At 37.4% G+C, this 15,808-nt stretch overlaps 1 protein-coding gene across 5 annotated transcripts in view; it reads right to left on the reverse strand.

Annotated features, from left to right (window-relative positions):
- SGCE (sarcoglycan epsilon) overlaps positions 1 to 15,808 on the reverse strand; it is a 71,994-nt gene that overhangs the window by 22,607 nt on the left and 33,579 nt on the right. For all 5 annotated transcript variants that reach the window (XM_029929214.1, XM_029929219.1, XM_029929207.1 and 2 more), the window contains 2 exons: positions 12,988 to 13,060; positions 7,372 to 7,570 (listed from right to left, as the gene is read on the reverse strand). In XM_029929214.1, coding sequence (XP_029785074.1) covers positions 7,372 to 7,570; positions 12,988 to 13,060 — 272 coding nt within the window. The remainder of the gene's footprint in view (positions 1 to 7,371; positions 7,571 to 12,987; positions 13,061 to 15,808) is intronic.

Consider the following 15,808-nt stretch of genomic DNA (forward strand, 5'->3'; position numbering starts at 1 on the left):
GGGGGAATGTAAGGACGCAGGTTTGAGACAACAGAAGGGCACACATTGCCCAAGGCAAGAGGAACCACCCTTGTAATACCCTTAACATTGCTAAGGGCAGGCCTGGAAATAGAAGCTATAGGTAATCAGCTTTGCTTAAGGCTAGTTACACCCTATGTGAGGGTCCTGGGTCCTGGCCTACTCTGTAATTGGTTAACACTCTAAATGTTGTAATTGGATAAACCTGCTGTCAATAATATTGTGTAATAATAATTGGATCACTGTACCTATGTCACAATTTCCTATAACTTCCCCTACCCAAACTCATAAAAGCCCTACTCCACCTTTGTTCGGGGCTCTCAGCATGGATCCACCACGCCGGTAAAGTCTGTGAGCCCGAGTTTAGGCCCCGGCAAGCCTAAACCCATAATAAAGCCCTTTGCTTTTGCATGCGTGAAAAAAAAATTTTTTTAAATAAAATAAATAAAATAAAATGAGTTCTTACTTTTAAGCTTCACATAAAGCCAATTTCTATTCCCTTAGTAACTGCTTAGCCAAGAGCATGTTTTCCTTAATAATTGTGAAATGTACTTATAAATGCAGAAATACGATGAGTATTTTTTATAACTGCTAATTTATTAGCTTTAACATGACATTGATTTGCATTTATAATTTGGCAAGAGTTTAAATTAATTCAAGATAACATAAATGGGCATAAGAGTTTTTGGTGCTTTTTCCTTCAAATTATAAAAGCAATATAAAAACATCACATAAAACCTGGGATAAAAAAACATAATTAATTTATATTGCCAATGTAACTATTTTCATTTTCCAACGTACCTTGCAGATTATTTTTCAAATGCATATATTTTAACCTAACTGCAATCATCTCTAAAATATAATTTTGCACCCTGCTTTTTCTCTTAATGAGTCATAAACATTTCCCACATTGTACAGTCTTTGTAATTATATATGTATGGCAATGTAATTTTTTAAGTCCACATGATTTATTCAACAATTATTTCAGAGTCAGACATGTAAGTTGCTCCAATTTTTTTATTTTATAAATAATATTGGAAAGACTATCTCTGTGCATATTCTTTAATGTGACTATCTTAAAAGAGATGCCTAGAAGTTGAAACATTTTTATGATAGTTGACACATACTGCCAAATTACTTTCATCTCTACTTGGATGATCCATAAGCTTCACAAACTTAATATGTTCCAAACTGAGCTCACTGTCACCCCACCCCACCTCCACCTGTTCCTCCTTTTCCATCTTCTTTTCTCTCAATGATTGGCATGGCCATATGCTCAAGCACTATCATCTTTGACTCCTGTCCTTCTTTCCACATAGTCAATCCATCACCAGTCTCTGACATTCACCCTGAAAGAACTCTCTCATACACCTGTTCACTTTGTTCCATCTCACTGTTACAACCCTACTTCTGATCACCATCACTTTCCATGGGCCATGAAGCAAGAGCCCCTTTACGGTTCTCCTTGAACCCAGTCTTTCTTGCTGTCCTTAGGGAGCCTCTGTGCAGAATGAATGAATGAATAAGAAGCATTATACCAGTTTTAAAACACAAGCAATTGCCTATTTGAAAGTTGCTAAGAGAGGAGATCTTACGAGTTCTTTCTCATCCCAAGAAAAAAAAAAACTTGTTACTAAGCGAGGTAACGGATGTTAACTAAATTTATTACAGTAATAGTTTTTGCAATATATATATACATCAAATCATTATGTTGTACACCTTAAGCTTGTACAATGTTACACATCGATTAAATATCAATATTGGAATAAGAAACAAATAAATAAAATAGAAACAGACCACAGATGTCATGCTTGAGAGAAGGAGATACTAGATTTGCCTTGCAGGTCCAGAAAATGTGTATGTATTGTATCCTTTGTAGAGCCTATAAGCTTCAACATGTTGGCTTTTTACAAAAAATAATTTTGTATAAGGACATGAATAATAACTCTATGCTATACAGGCTAAAATTTCATTTTTTATAATCTGTTTTCCTTTTACTTCGCTTTTTGATATGCAGAAACATATTTTTTTTGCGAAATGAAACAGAAAAGATCGTTACACCTTTATGACCTTACCCACAGGTTTTCAAACTTTAAAAGAGCTGAGACAGGAACACATCGTCAAGTATGAGATTCTCAAGCAATGTTAACAAAACCGGGTGCCTCAAAACCTTAAGAATTGATTTACACGGAAGGGATTTGTTCTTTTGAAGGAGTCTTCTTCTAGTTTGAACAAGTCAATTTCCCTTGACATAGAACGTATTCACTGTGCCTTTACACATACAATGTTGGAAACCAAGTAACAGGTAAAAAAAATTAAGCCCAAACTCTGCCTTTTTCAGCCAGATTTCTCCCAACTAAATGGATCCAATGAATGCATGCCTTACCTAACTGCCCAAGTAACGAATGTGCTTCATTCTCTATTTTGTGTATACAGGAAATAAAAGACAGTTTAGAGAAGGATGTGTCCACGTGTTACGTGTTGCTGGGCTACTCAAGCTCTTAAAAGAAAATGCACTATGATTCCTGCCTCTGTCCCTACACCACATCTGTGTTCTGTGCATACCTACAACCAATCAATCAAAAAACTAAGATGAACAATAAAGGATAAGTTAAATTAAATAAAGATATAATACAGAATAAAAAATACAGTAAAGGACACTTCTGGACTCTGTTCTACTGCTCGCTTGCCCCTCTGTGTTGGAGAAGGAATAAATGATCGGAAGTGGGAATCGGCACACAGAGTCAGACCCCTCTAGTTGTGTGTGTGTGGCGGGGGGAGGCTTGTCTGCATGCAGACAGGAGACACTCAGGTGCGGTCTCCTCTACCACTCTTAACCACGTGTTCTTTTTTGCAAATGTCCCTACTGCTTCAGGATAAAATCCAGACAATTTTTCCTGGTATACAGGGCCTTACATGGTCTGGATTTTGCCTCCTTGGAAACTACTGGTTCTGGATCCCGATCTCCCAAATCCACTTGAAATGGGTTTCCAAATCCATCAGGCTTTCTCCTACCTAAAGGCTTTCGTGCAAGCTGACCTGCTATCTAGAATCCCCCTTTGCTACTTTTTGGGGGCAGATTAATTTGTACTCCTTTTTTAAACTCAGATCAGGCTTCTCCCCCTCTATGAACCCTTTCTAGGCATGGAGCTGAAGTGCAGGAGACACGCTCTGTGAATACCTCAGCAGTGGTGTGTACAACACTGTTTTCTAATTATCTGATTACCCACCTGGTACCTACTTGATTGTGAGCATAGATTTTTTTTTTAAAAACTGTACATTAAAGATGAATATACTATTCCCCAATAAAAATACTTAATAAGTGTTTAACTATAAAAGAAAAAATGAATCTGTATGTAGAATATGGAATAGACTTTAAATTATTTTTAATGTTTATTTTTGAGAAAGAGAGACAGTGTATGAGCAGGGAAAGGAAGAGAGAGAGAGGGAGACTCCGAAAGTGAAGCAGCCTCCAGGCACTGGAGCTGTCAGCACAGAGACCGATGTGGGGCTCAAACTCACAGACTGTGAGATCATGTCCTGAGCTGAAGTCAGATGCTCAACTGACAGAGACACGCAGGTGCCCCAAACAGACTTTAGAAATAGAGTTAGATTGTTTATTTTTATACTTATGAAAATGTATTTCTATGGAGTTCCAATTTTTAGATTATTAAAGGCTCTTTTTAGAAGTTCCCATCATGTAACAGCATCATTCTGTAAAAGAATATTTGCACCCAAAAATGTAGAAGGCACGTTACTTAAGAACAAAGGACAATCTCATAAATCAGCAAACATGGGGACAAATTCAGCAGAGCATGAATGACCAGCCCAGGATCATGACCTTACATCAGAGCAGTATTTGGCAGCCACTGACTTACATTCTCTTCCCCAAGTGTAACTTCTCACTGAGGCCTTCATAGGGCAGAAAGCAAACAATTAATTAGAGGGAGTATTTTGTGAGATTCGCTAACGAATAAACTAGGATTTTCTGTTGCTGATTGAGGCTAGATCCATATGCTTTGGTAACCAGAGGAAATAGTGGTGGGTTTGACAATCTCTTATGAAAAGTGAGTATATTCTTTAATCCTCACACCCCATCATTCCCTTCATAGCCACCATTTACACCACATCACTCACCCTGGGCTGGCAGCTATGCCATGCCTAGAATGAAATATGAACCCGCTCTTCTTTCCATGAGCCTTAGCCCAGGCTAAATGCATCCACGAGTCCTTAGCCTCTGGCTCCGTCTCAGGAGCAAAAGCAGCAGTGAGACCACACCCAGAGTGAGCACAGTTGCCCCGGGTTATGGGTCTGGCGAGGGAAAGAAAATCCTTCCAGGAGGCACAGCCTTCCTTCGCAGGAGTTTATTTACTTTGAAGTAAATCTTTATAATGGCTTTCTGTTAGATTTAGGAGAAGTTTGAAAGCAGTCAGTGAGTCTCGAGAGGTGCACAGATGCACCTCAGGAAGGATGAGGGGCCAGGATGCTGCAGAGGGGTTCCTGGGGATCAACGTTTGCAGGCAGGCGCCTGGGGCTGCGGAAGGGCCGTGGGCTTCCTCTGAGGGGTCTCCTGCGGAGAACTCCAATTCATCTGCTGTTTATCTGACTACGTGCATTACGTATGGATATCTGCTGTTAGCAGATTGTGGCTGCCATGAGTAATAGGAAATGGTTTCACGGAGATTTCGTTTGTGTGTTTATCAGTCTGACTTTTGCTACTGAACATTAAGCAGAATTCATTTATCAGGTGTTTAGTTAATACTTCAGAAGTGTACAATTCCATTTTTAAATAAAATCTGAAAACAGAAAGGTACTGGGTCCCCAAGTGTTTCAGTCAGTTAAGTGTCCGACTTCGGCTCAGGTCATAATCTCGTGGTTCATGAGTTCGATCCCCTGTCCGGCTCTGTGCTGACAGCTCAGAGCCTGGAGCCTGCTTCAAATTCTGTGTTTCCCTCTCTCTCTCTGCCCCTCCCCTGCTCACACACTGTCTGTCTGTCTCTCTCAAAAACTAAATAAACATTAAAAATTAAAAAAAAAACAAAAACAGAAAGGGATGGAATTCTTTTTCTCTGCTGACCGTACTTCTTGATCTTTTCAATATTTCACTTTTAAAAGGGATTTATAGCCCACATTATTTTCAAAAGAAAGGACAGAGCCAAAGAGTTTATTAGGTAAATTAAGAATTATGATCTATATCAGAAAAAAGGAAGGATGGCCCAAGAGAGGAGTTAGTCAAGCACAGGATTTATTTCTAAGTTTTAGGCAACAGGGTAACAAATTATTTGCATTACCAGAGCATTATATAACAACTAAAGAAGATATGCAAAATCATCCCCAGGGACATTTTTTCTTCTGGAATGATACTCAAGTACCATCTTGTTTTACGGGTGTTCATATAGGGACACTGGAGTAGTAGCGTTGGCACTGGCTACAATTTATAGAAATGCTATTTTAAAAGACTTATCATATGAATACTTGGTAAAGGTTACGGCTTAACATTAAATTAAAACTCATGGAAAGCATTTCAAGTTGGGAAGGGATCTAAGACAACAGGGTCCAAATAAATGCCATGCGACTGACTCTCAAATATCTGACGGCACAGGCCTCCCTCCAGCAGGTGCTCAGGGGTCAGTCAGCTAATGACTGAATTCTCTCACAAGTACTTGTAGGACAAAAATTCTGTTCTTAATTTAGAGTCACATGCTCAGGCCCAGCCCGAGACTCCAAGACACAGAATCTCCAGGGGGAAGCAGGAGCCAGGAACCCATCCATATTTTTATTACAATTCTGGCAATTCTTAGGCTAGACATGGTAAAGAAGCACCATTTTTTTTTGGTCAGAGTTCGGTTTAGATAGTTGTTCAGTTCAGTTTAGTGTAGTTGTTTCTAAAAGAGCCCCTGTGGGAGGGGCCTGCACTACTGATTAGGGAAGAGTGAGCCCAGAAAAAAGCACAACCAGGGAAAACTCTACCAATGCCTGGTTTTCAGGTTGCTCCCTCCAACATCTTGTGAGCATTGTTTTAACAATCACTGGGGACACATTACGGTAAGAAACTGTTGAAAAGACTCCCAACTTTGGAGAATGTTTTCAGAGGAGATTCTCTTGTTCATCGTTTTCCATGGTTCTACTTTAAATAGTGGGAAAGAGAATCGTGTTGGAACTCTGAGGTAGAAAATTTAAGCTCTAAAATTATGGTTTCATATAGAAAGCTAACCAACAGATAGACAAGAGATCAAGCAACTATTTTTCTCAAAGCACTTCTATGTGTGCTTGAGTGACTTCAAAATCCATTACTGTAACATACAAGCTACAATTTAATTCTGAAATTTGTAAGTTGGACTTCACAGCTCACTGCTTATCCCTTATCCCCCTTCTGCCTCCTCTCCCATACTTCATCTGTGTCTATTTGTGATCTCTTCCCTACTGCCAAAGAGTTCTCCTTTAAAGCTGCCCTTAAATTTAATTCTTATTAATCCAGGTATTTTAGTTAATTCCAGATATCATCTGTATAAAAATGTTACCATGAATATGGATAAAGGAGGAGTTGGAAAGGCACATGCTATGTGAACTGTGATTTATTCTATATGTCATACATTTACACAATGGAATTAATGGGTTAAAAACAAGGTAGATCTGCTTCAATCTACAGGTTAAAAATTAAAGATCAAAGTTTGATTCAACATTGACATTCAATCCTTTTATTTATTCAGGCATAAAAAGTGTTTCTTAAACTCTACAAGAGTGTAAGTCATCATTTGCAAGGCATGAGAACAGATGAATCCCTATCAAATGCACTGTCTCATTTAGACACTATAACAACTCTGAGGGAAGAAAGAGTACAATGCCCACTGGAGCAAATGGGGAAACCGAGGCATTTTCCCAATGTCACCCAGCTTATGAGTGACAAGGCCAGGCTTTAGGAATAGGTTTCAAATCCATTCCAGCTATCCATCACCAACACATGGTGGAAAGAATGTTAAAGCGAAGAAATAGTTTCCTAGAATAAAGTTACAGCAGTCTGAGTGTCCTGCAGCTGATAACTGGGGCATCCATTTCCTTTGAAATTCAGGGCCCTAAATACTCAGCTCTTCCACGGAAGGTACAAAAGACTTAGTGCTGTAATTTATGATGCTGATCCTGGTCTACAATTAGAATTCACAAAACCTGAAACATCAGATATAAAGAACCAGTAATGTAACCTCTTTGTCAATATAGAAGATTGCTAGTGTTTTCGTATCTGTAAAACACCTACTTATTAAAAAGAACACAATAGGCCATCCTTTATAATAAATGTGATAAGATCACCATATTTAAAAATGCATATTTAAGGCAACGAGATAAAGGTCTGCTTACCCCTCCTTCATGTCATTAATGGGCAGTGGGACTCTGCCGCCCCTGTCTAGGGCCGACGTGATGTTTATGGCGTTCAGACGCTCTGGCTGCCACACATTTTTCACCGCCCCAAGAAAGTCTCCAAGAACCTCGCTGGCCAACATTTCTTCTACATTCATATTTTTAATGAAGAATTCTGCTTGATATGGTAACGGGAAGTCTAATTTTGGTGAAAAAGGGTATGCATATCTTTAATAAAGTAGTCTTTCAAAAGAGAAACAGAACACTTTGAGATTTGTTGATTTCTGTCATAATCCTGGCTTTGGGGAATAATACTAATATTGATTTTAAAGACTTACTGCGTAACAACGGACACTTCTGAAAACATAACATACATCTGACACAGAATTTTACCTACAATGTAATCAAATCCAAGGGCTAGCAGGGCGATTTGTAATTGCAGGATTTGACCAAAAAAGATAAAAATGCCAAACCTGCCTCCAATTTCCCAGTGACTTGCCAGTCTCCTTCCCTGCCAATGTAGAAGGAGCATTTCCAGAAAACGCTACATGGGTAAGAATAATATTTTGTATTTGTAGTGTTTTAAAATTGACGGATCTTTTTCAAGTAATCATTACAACCCTACGTAGTGCTCTGCCCATTCGAACAGAGCATGAGGTTGAAGCACTGAACAACTATCCTTTCCAAATAGAAAAGATGTTATAAAATATCTGTAATTGCTTGTGAGTTATTTATATATAATTTGAAATACCGTATTTTTAATTTACAGTATTCTTGATCTTTTTAGAGCATGCTGAAACATTACTTTTACTAAAATAAATACTGGTTATATTTTCAAAAAGAAATCTGGGGGCGCCTGGGTGGCTCCGTCGGTTAAGCCTCCGGCTTCGGCTCAGGTCAGATCTCACGTTCGTGGGTTCGAGCCCCGCATCAGGCTCTGTGCTGACAGCTAGCTCAGAGCCTGGAGCCTGCTTCCGGTTCTGTGTCTCCTTCTCTCTCTGCCCCTCCCCCTCTCATGCTCTGTCTCTCTCTGTATTAAAAATAAATTTAAAAAAACATTAAAAAAATTAAAAAAAAAAAGAAATCTGAAATCATAGTAATTTCTCTTTCGATCACTCCATAATTAAATATTCTGGGAATTATATTTTAAATTTCTCACAGAATTCCATACCGCATGTTAGATATTTACTTAGCTTTTTTCCTTTTCAATGTATCATCAAAATTTCCCTCTAAAGATTTTTAAATTAATATTTTAAAGTAACCAATGTCCAATTCAGACTCTCAGTGTAACTACGTAGAATAGAGAGAAATAAAAACAATTTACAGTTGACTCTTGAGCCACATGAGTTTGAGCTACACGGGGCCACTTATACATGGATTTGTATATATAGTGAGTACTATAAATGTATTTTCTCTTATGACTTTCTTTTTTTAATTTTTTTAATGTTTATTTATTTTTGAGAGAGAGAGACAGCATGAGAGGGGAGGGGCAGAGACAAAAGGAGACACAGAATCCGAAGACAGGCTCCAGGTGCTGAGCTGTCAGCACAGAGCCCGCTGCAGAACTCGAACCCACGAACCATGAGATCATGACCTGAGCCAAAGTTGGACACTTAACCGACTGAGTGACCTGGGCACCCTCTTATAGCTTTCTTAATAACATTTTCTTTTCTACAGTTCACTTTCTGATAAGAATACAGTATATAATACATATATAAAATATGTGTTAATCAACTTACGTTATTATTGGTAAGGCTTCTCGTCAACAGTAAGCTATTAGTAGTTATGTTTTTTGGGAGCCAGAAGATATAAACAGATTTTCAACTGCTCAAGGGTCAGCACCCCAACCCCTGCATTGTTCAAGGGTCAACTGTATTTCAGTTTCTCAAATGTTACTCTTGAATTAAAAAACATCATTTCCTATAGTCAGATTGTTCTATTAAGATAAAGAAGAGCTTTGGGGTGCCTGGATGACTCGGTCAATAGAGTGTTCAACTCCATATCAGGGTTGTGAGCTCATGTTAGACGTGGAGACTACTTTAAAAAACAATTAAGATAAAGAATAGCTTTTTATGTTTAATAATATTTCTGCAATAATAGAGGATACCTTTTTTGGAATACTTACTATGAGGTAGGCCAAGCTAAGAGACTGTGGTGAATTATTACATTTAATACTCACGACCAGGGGGTGAGTAGGTACTTGCTCTGTATTGTCAGAAGGGGAAAATGATCTTCAGAGAAGTCCAGGATTTTACCATCATTTGAACTTGCCTCAAATGATTTTTTTATCTAAGCTAAAGGAGACTGTGTATATAAGTGCTCAGTGGAACCTCTAGTATAGAGTAAGAACTTATAAAATAGTAAACATTAGCAATTATTATAAATAATATGAATATGATATTTACCTGAATTCCCCCCTTTAAAGGAAAGAAATTGTTTCTGGACTATACACACATTTAAAGTCCTCAGGAGTAACTACACTATGTATGTTCTCTGATTTACTTCATTAAAACACATACATCTGTAAAGTATTCCACTCTTACTCAATAATTAAATAAAAACTAAAAGTTACACAATAAATAACTGCAATCTTGATGACTTCATTTCTTATGAAGCCTCTTCAATATTAAAAGCCATTTGATGCCATTAGTCATGTCAGAGAAGATGTTCTGGCTTCAGAATTTTCAAGGAAGTTTTCTAGACTGTGGTGTCTCTTCCTAAAGACTGAGTTTTTCAAGACTCTAATCACAGAAGGTTCTTTATTCATCTTCTACGCTGCCATTTATTCTGCTTGTGATTTTGTTAGATTTGTTTGATGTATAGCCCATCTTCAATCTTCTAAAATATGATTTATTTATTCTATTTTATGTAGATAAGTTTCCTGTTTTATACAGATACATTTCCCGTTTTATATAGATAAACAGTAGCTTAATCATGCCACATTTTTCTCCATACTGAAAAACAGTCATGCATAAATATGTCATGAGGAATAGTTTCTTGGCAATAAATAATATTTATAAATAATACCAAATATAGTTTTGGAGTGTGCTAGAAGTCTATCATCCATTAATTTTACTCAGTGTTTTTATATCTACTTTTCTAAAAAAGCATGCCAAACATTTTTCTTATTATCAATGCTACTTTTTAGAGAACTCTTATTTGGTTTTCCCTAATCCATGTGACCCTGTTTCGTGGCTTCTTTCTGAGACCCACTGCCGCCACACCCCTCAGAGGCGCTGGGCCCTGCAGCTGCCTGCTGTCTACCAAGCCAAGCGCTAGTGCCAGACCTTCCAAAGATGAGTCATAGGAGCTTTCTAACTTTGGGGAAATCCCATGCCTGCTATATTTGGACATCACAGAGGCCAAGGGAACAGTAGGCCAACAGATTGGTGGCAGGCCTCTGAGACACTAAACCCAATTTAGAGAATCACTCTATGTACTCTCCTTGAGCTCCATGCTCTGTGATTCTACATGACTAATTTCCCATTAGGTCTCTCAGAGCAGGAGACAGCTGGGCAGGGAGTCAGACTGAGCACGATTATCCTGATATGCAATTCCTGCTATTTCTTTTCCTAACCTTGTCTGGGAGACACAGCATGTGTGTAGGCCCTGCTCAAAGATGTACATCCTAGTGCCCATATGCATTCCATTGAGACCAGTGAGGATAAATGCATGCTATTCAGTTCACTGGTTTTCATGCTTATAGGTCACTGAACCCTATGAAAAAGACAGTGGGGCAGCTCTGTCAGAAATAAAACAAATCCATCTACTCTTCATCCCTCACCAACACACCTTTAAAATCCCTGATACAGGGGCACCTGGGTGGCTCGGTCGGTTAAGCATCTGACTCCTGATTTTGGCTCGGGTCATGATCTCACAGTTCATGAGCTTGAGCCCTATGTCAGGCTCTGTGCTAACAGTGTGGTGCCCGCTTGGGATTCTCTCTCTTTCTCTCTGTCCCTCCCCTGCTCATGTTCTCTCTCTCTCTCTCTCTCTCAAAAATAAACATACATTTAAAAAATAGATAGCCTATAGAGTCAACTTTCAATCTAGCAGTCTTCCATTTGTATCTGCTTAAACATGAGTCCCTACATATCAAACAGGGAGAGGACAGATGCCTGTGTATTCTGTATCTACCAGGTCTGAGACTGAACTTGGGGAGGACTGTCCAACTGTAGACCAGGCTATCTTTCAGTCCGTATAGGGACTCCTGTACCTGAGAAAGGGGAGCCCCTCTGAGAGCATAATAGTGAGGTTGGGGGTCCAAGCCCACTGTAACCATATCACTACACTGATGAATTCCCAAGGAGAAAGGGAATTTTGTTATTATGATTAAAGATATTTCAATTCTATAAGGATAGCTTAGAGTGGATGGAAGCATCTAATTACAATTAAAAATTTGGGAGCAAAAGTCTTCCTGATCCAAACAAGAATACCTACCAAAAGCCCTTGGGAAGTAGAAATGGGGATTAGGGAAGCTTCTGCCCAGGCCCACAGAACTGGCATTTGAACTTGCCTTTCATCTATGAAAGTCATTTTAAATTTTAAACTAGCACACTGTTGTCTGCAATAGATACTGTTAAAACACCCAGAAAAAACTCACGTATAGGGGTTCAAAATCTTTAAGCAATCTCCCCAATTATGTTTTGTAGCATCAATTCTATAAATATTGCTTTCTTTCATATAGTGTAAAAGCAATTTTTAACTCAATTTTCATGAATTCCAAATTAGTAGTTTCTAATAAAATATTTTGTGTTTGTTTATTTAATTGTACTGGTAAATAGAACTATGAATTCCCTATTGAGGACACACACTTGCCTTTACTACTTTTAGGGGGTAAAAATGCTGTGTCAGTTATTCTGTTACCCTCATAAATGACATCTAGCATAGAGAGGAGTATCCCATGATTTAAACACTTTAACTATAAAGTTTTTGGTAGCATGTATTATTCCCAATCATATACCAAAAAAAAAAAAGAGTCAGAATACTTGGGAGTGCAACTCTTGGAATATTTCCTATGTCCTTAACCTTCCAAATGCTTGGGAGTCACTTACAAAGTGACGATATGTAACACCAAATTGCTGATAGGCTCCAGCAATGCGTGATTTGCTACTTAGGAAGAAGACTGTGACCCAAATTCCAGTTTTTTTTTTCCATCAACAACTCTGTCTTCACACACAATTAAACCATTACCTATGATCAGGTTTAAAGTAAAATAATAAAATTAGCTAGTAATTCCTGACCCTGCACTCTGAGCTCAGCCCCATGTTAGTAAACACATTTCAATCCTTAACTCCTAGACTTTTTCCTTTCACCAGTCTTGGGAGAGAAATTAGTCTTAGTCTCATTTTACAGATGATGAAACCAAGGCCTGGAGAGGTAAGTGGCCCATGCGTTTGGCCCCCTATTCTGAGCTTTTCAGCACCATCACACATCATGATATTTTAAAACCAGTTAAATATTGCTTCGCTGTCTTTTCTACACATTACTATCTTATTAGTAACATTAGGTATGTGGTACCTTAAAATCCTGAGTTGTATTTTACACAGATATAAAACATAATGACATACTTCTAGTAAATAACAAAACAATCAGCAACATATCCTCTGTACCTACCTTCTGCTGACATTATATTAATTATCAAATTGTGCCTTGCAGTCTCAAAGGTACGCCTATTGTAGGCAGTTATCTATTAGAAAAAGAAAATCATATTAAAGAAGTGAAATGTTATTTGGGAAACGAACTTCATTAAGGACAAAATGAAAACAAACTGTCGTTCTTTCCATTTTCATTATTTGTTTATATACTTACAAAACGTGCCTTCTCTGGGCAATAACAACTCAGAGCTTTTAGCAATGTTATGGGAAAATAATTAGTCGAGCCTCTTTAACATGCTAAAACAAAAAGTTAAAATCGTAAAGACCCTTTTAGGGAACACCATTAAGTGCTAGTAGCAATGTAGATGCATCATTAGTAAATGGATTAACCATTAGAAATTACTTACCAGTGCCGGTCTAAGATTTCAAAAAAGCCAAAACAATGTATGTTTGCACTTTTAAATGGAGCTTAAGGATTATACTAAAAAGTACACTTTGAAAAAAAGCACATCTCTGTGTTGTTTGTATTCAGTAATAAACTGCACACCAACCAGTCAAAAAAACCGCATGAATAACCCCTTGGACATCATATCGCACAATGGGAGCAGAGCAATAATAAGGATCATAGTCTGTAAAGCTTATGGCACATGCTCAAAATCACAAATCAATCCCTTTGTAGAGTCAAATATTAGTAAACATTTGCAGAGCCAATGAACTTACATCAAAGTCAAACCCGAAACGGCCAGTGCAAACAACAAACAAAGCAAAGGCCAACAACAGGAGATGGCCTCAAAAATTAAGGAATAATTAACTTTATAACAGATATTAAATCATTCAGACAGGTCTGCAGTACCTCAAAAACACAAATGATTGTGCAATCGTCTTAGAATCCCAGCACTAGCCTTCCGGCAGTGACTGTAGCTGCAGTGAACATTGAGATGAAAGAGCAGGACAAAACTGACTCAAACTAAAAAGAACAATCTTCCTCATTCAAAAATTAATATCAACGATTTTTATAGCATCATATGTGAGCTTTAAAAGAGAGAAATTATACTTACCAGAAATATTACTTGAGAGAACAATTAAAAAAAACAGAATTTTGGAATAAGTAAGTCCAAACCTTTAACACTATTTGAAAGTACATATTCTGAAAAGCATATTATTGCATGAAGTTAAAAGGATTTCTCTGTCCCCAATTTGTCAGATTTCTGTTGGGCTTAATGACTTCCTTGTTGCTGTCTGTTGGGACACATAATCAACAAGGTTCCCACGGGACACTAAAATTAAGACGAGTCATTAAAATAAATTAGGAACCATTGTTCACAAAGAAGCAAATGAAAAAATACAAAGAAGACTTAAGGAGCTTCGTGATTTTAAGAGTTTACCCTGTGAAATGACTTAATCATGTTCTCAATGGGAAAAAAAAGTGTCAATCTTCTACTATTTGTTAGAGTGTCTCAAAGCTAAAACTCAGAAAGATTAGACATTTTCAAGTTCGTGGCAAGACTTTTATGGCTAGCCTTCCCATAATTATCACAAATATCACTATTAATAAATTTCATAAATTCTAATACTTAAGTCACAGGCTACTAAAGAGAGTGAAGGACCTTTCATACATCAGGGAGAGAATTTTATTATCTGAGTTTATATTTACTGTTTAATTTTAACAGCTATCGTTAAATGAGGTGTTTAAATACAGTAACATTTGGAACATTCTCAATCAAGTTTTATTCTCATGATGATGTGAAGCCCTTCATAGGAGAGAGGTATGCATGTGTGCAGGACTTTTTGATCCCGTTTCTAGTATAGTAGCTGTTCTATTTTATATGGTTAAGAAATATCTAATGAATAAATTAATCAGTGGGTTTATATGATTAAATATTAGCTTAAGATATTGAAAACTTTTTGACTATATTAACAGAATATTTTAAAATACTATAAGTAATACTAAAATATGAATATAGACACAAGTTATTTACAGATAAATCACTACTGCTGTTAAATGAAAATTATGCTAAATTTTCATTATTATCTTTTTAGGATATTATATGATACATATTCATAACAATATGCTAGTAATAAGGTAAGAATGAGAACATCACGAACCCTTGAGAATTCTGGCTCATCCCTGTTTCTAACCAAGCAGCAGCCATTTTGACTTTTACTTAATCATCCCATTCTTTTAAAATATAGTCTTATCCCTGAGATCAGGAACACGACAGGGGTGTCCACTTGCACCACCGTTGTTTAACATAATGCTGAAGTCCTAGAATCAGCAGTCAGACAACAAAAGCAAATAAAAGGCATCAGAATTGGCAAAGAACAAGTCAAACTTTCACTTTTTGCAGATGACATGATGCTCTACATGGAAAACCTGGCAGACTCTGGCAGAAACCTTCTAGAACTGATCAATGAATTCAGTAGAGTTGCAGGGTACAAAATCAATGTACAGAAATCAGTTGCATTCTTATACACCAAAAATGAAGCAGCGGAAAGAGCAATCAAGAAACTGATCCCATTCACAATTGCACGAAAAACCATAAAATACCTAGGAGTAAACCTTAACCAAGGATGTAAAAGACCTATATGATGAAAACTATAGAAAACTTATGAAAGAAATTGAAGAAGAAACCAAGAAATGGAAAAACATTCCCTGTTCATGGGTTGGAAGAATAAACATTGTGAAAATGTCATTACTACCCAAACCGATCTACACATTCAATGCAATCCCCATCAAAACTGCACCAACATTCTTCTCAAAGCTAGAACAAACTATCCTCAAATTCGTATGGAACCACAAAAGACCCTGAATAGCCAAACTCATATTGAAGAAGAAAACC

This window comes from Suricata suricatta, chromosome 2 (assembly GCF_006229205.1).
Source record: "Suricata suricatta isolate VVHF042 chromosome 2, meerkat_22Aug2017_6uvM2_HiC, whole genome shotgun sequence".
Taxonomy (NCBI): Eukaryota; Metazoa; Chordata; class Mammalia; order Carnivora; family Herpestidae; genus Suricata; species Suricata suricatta.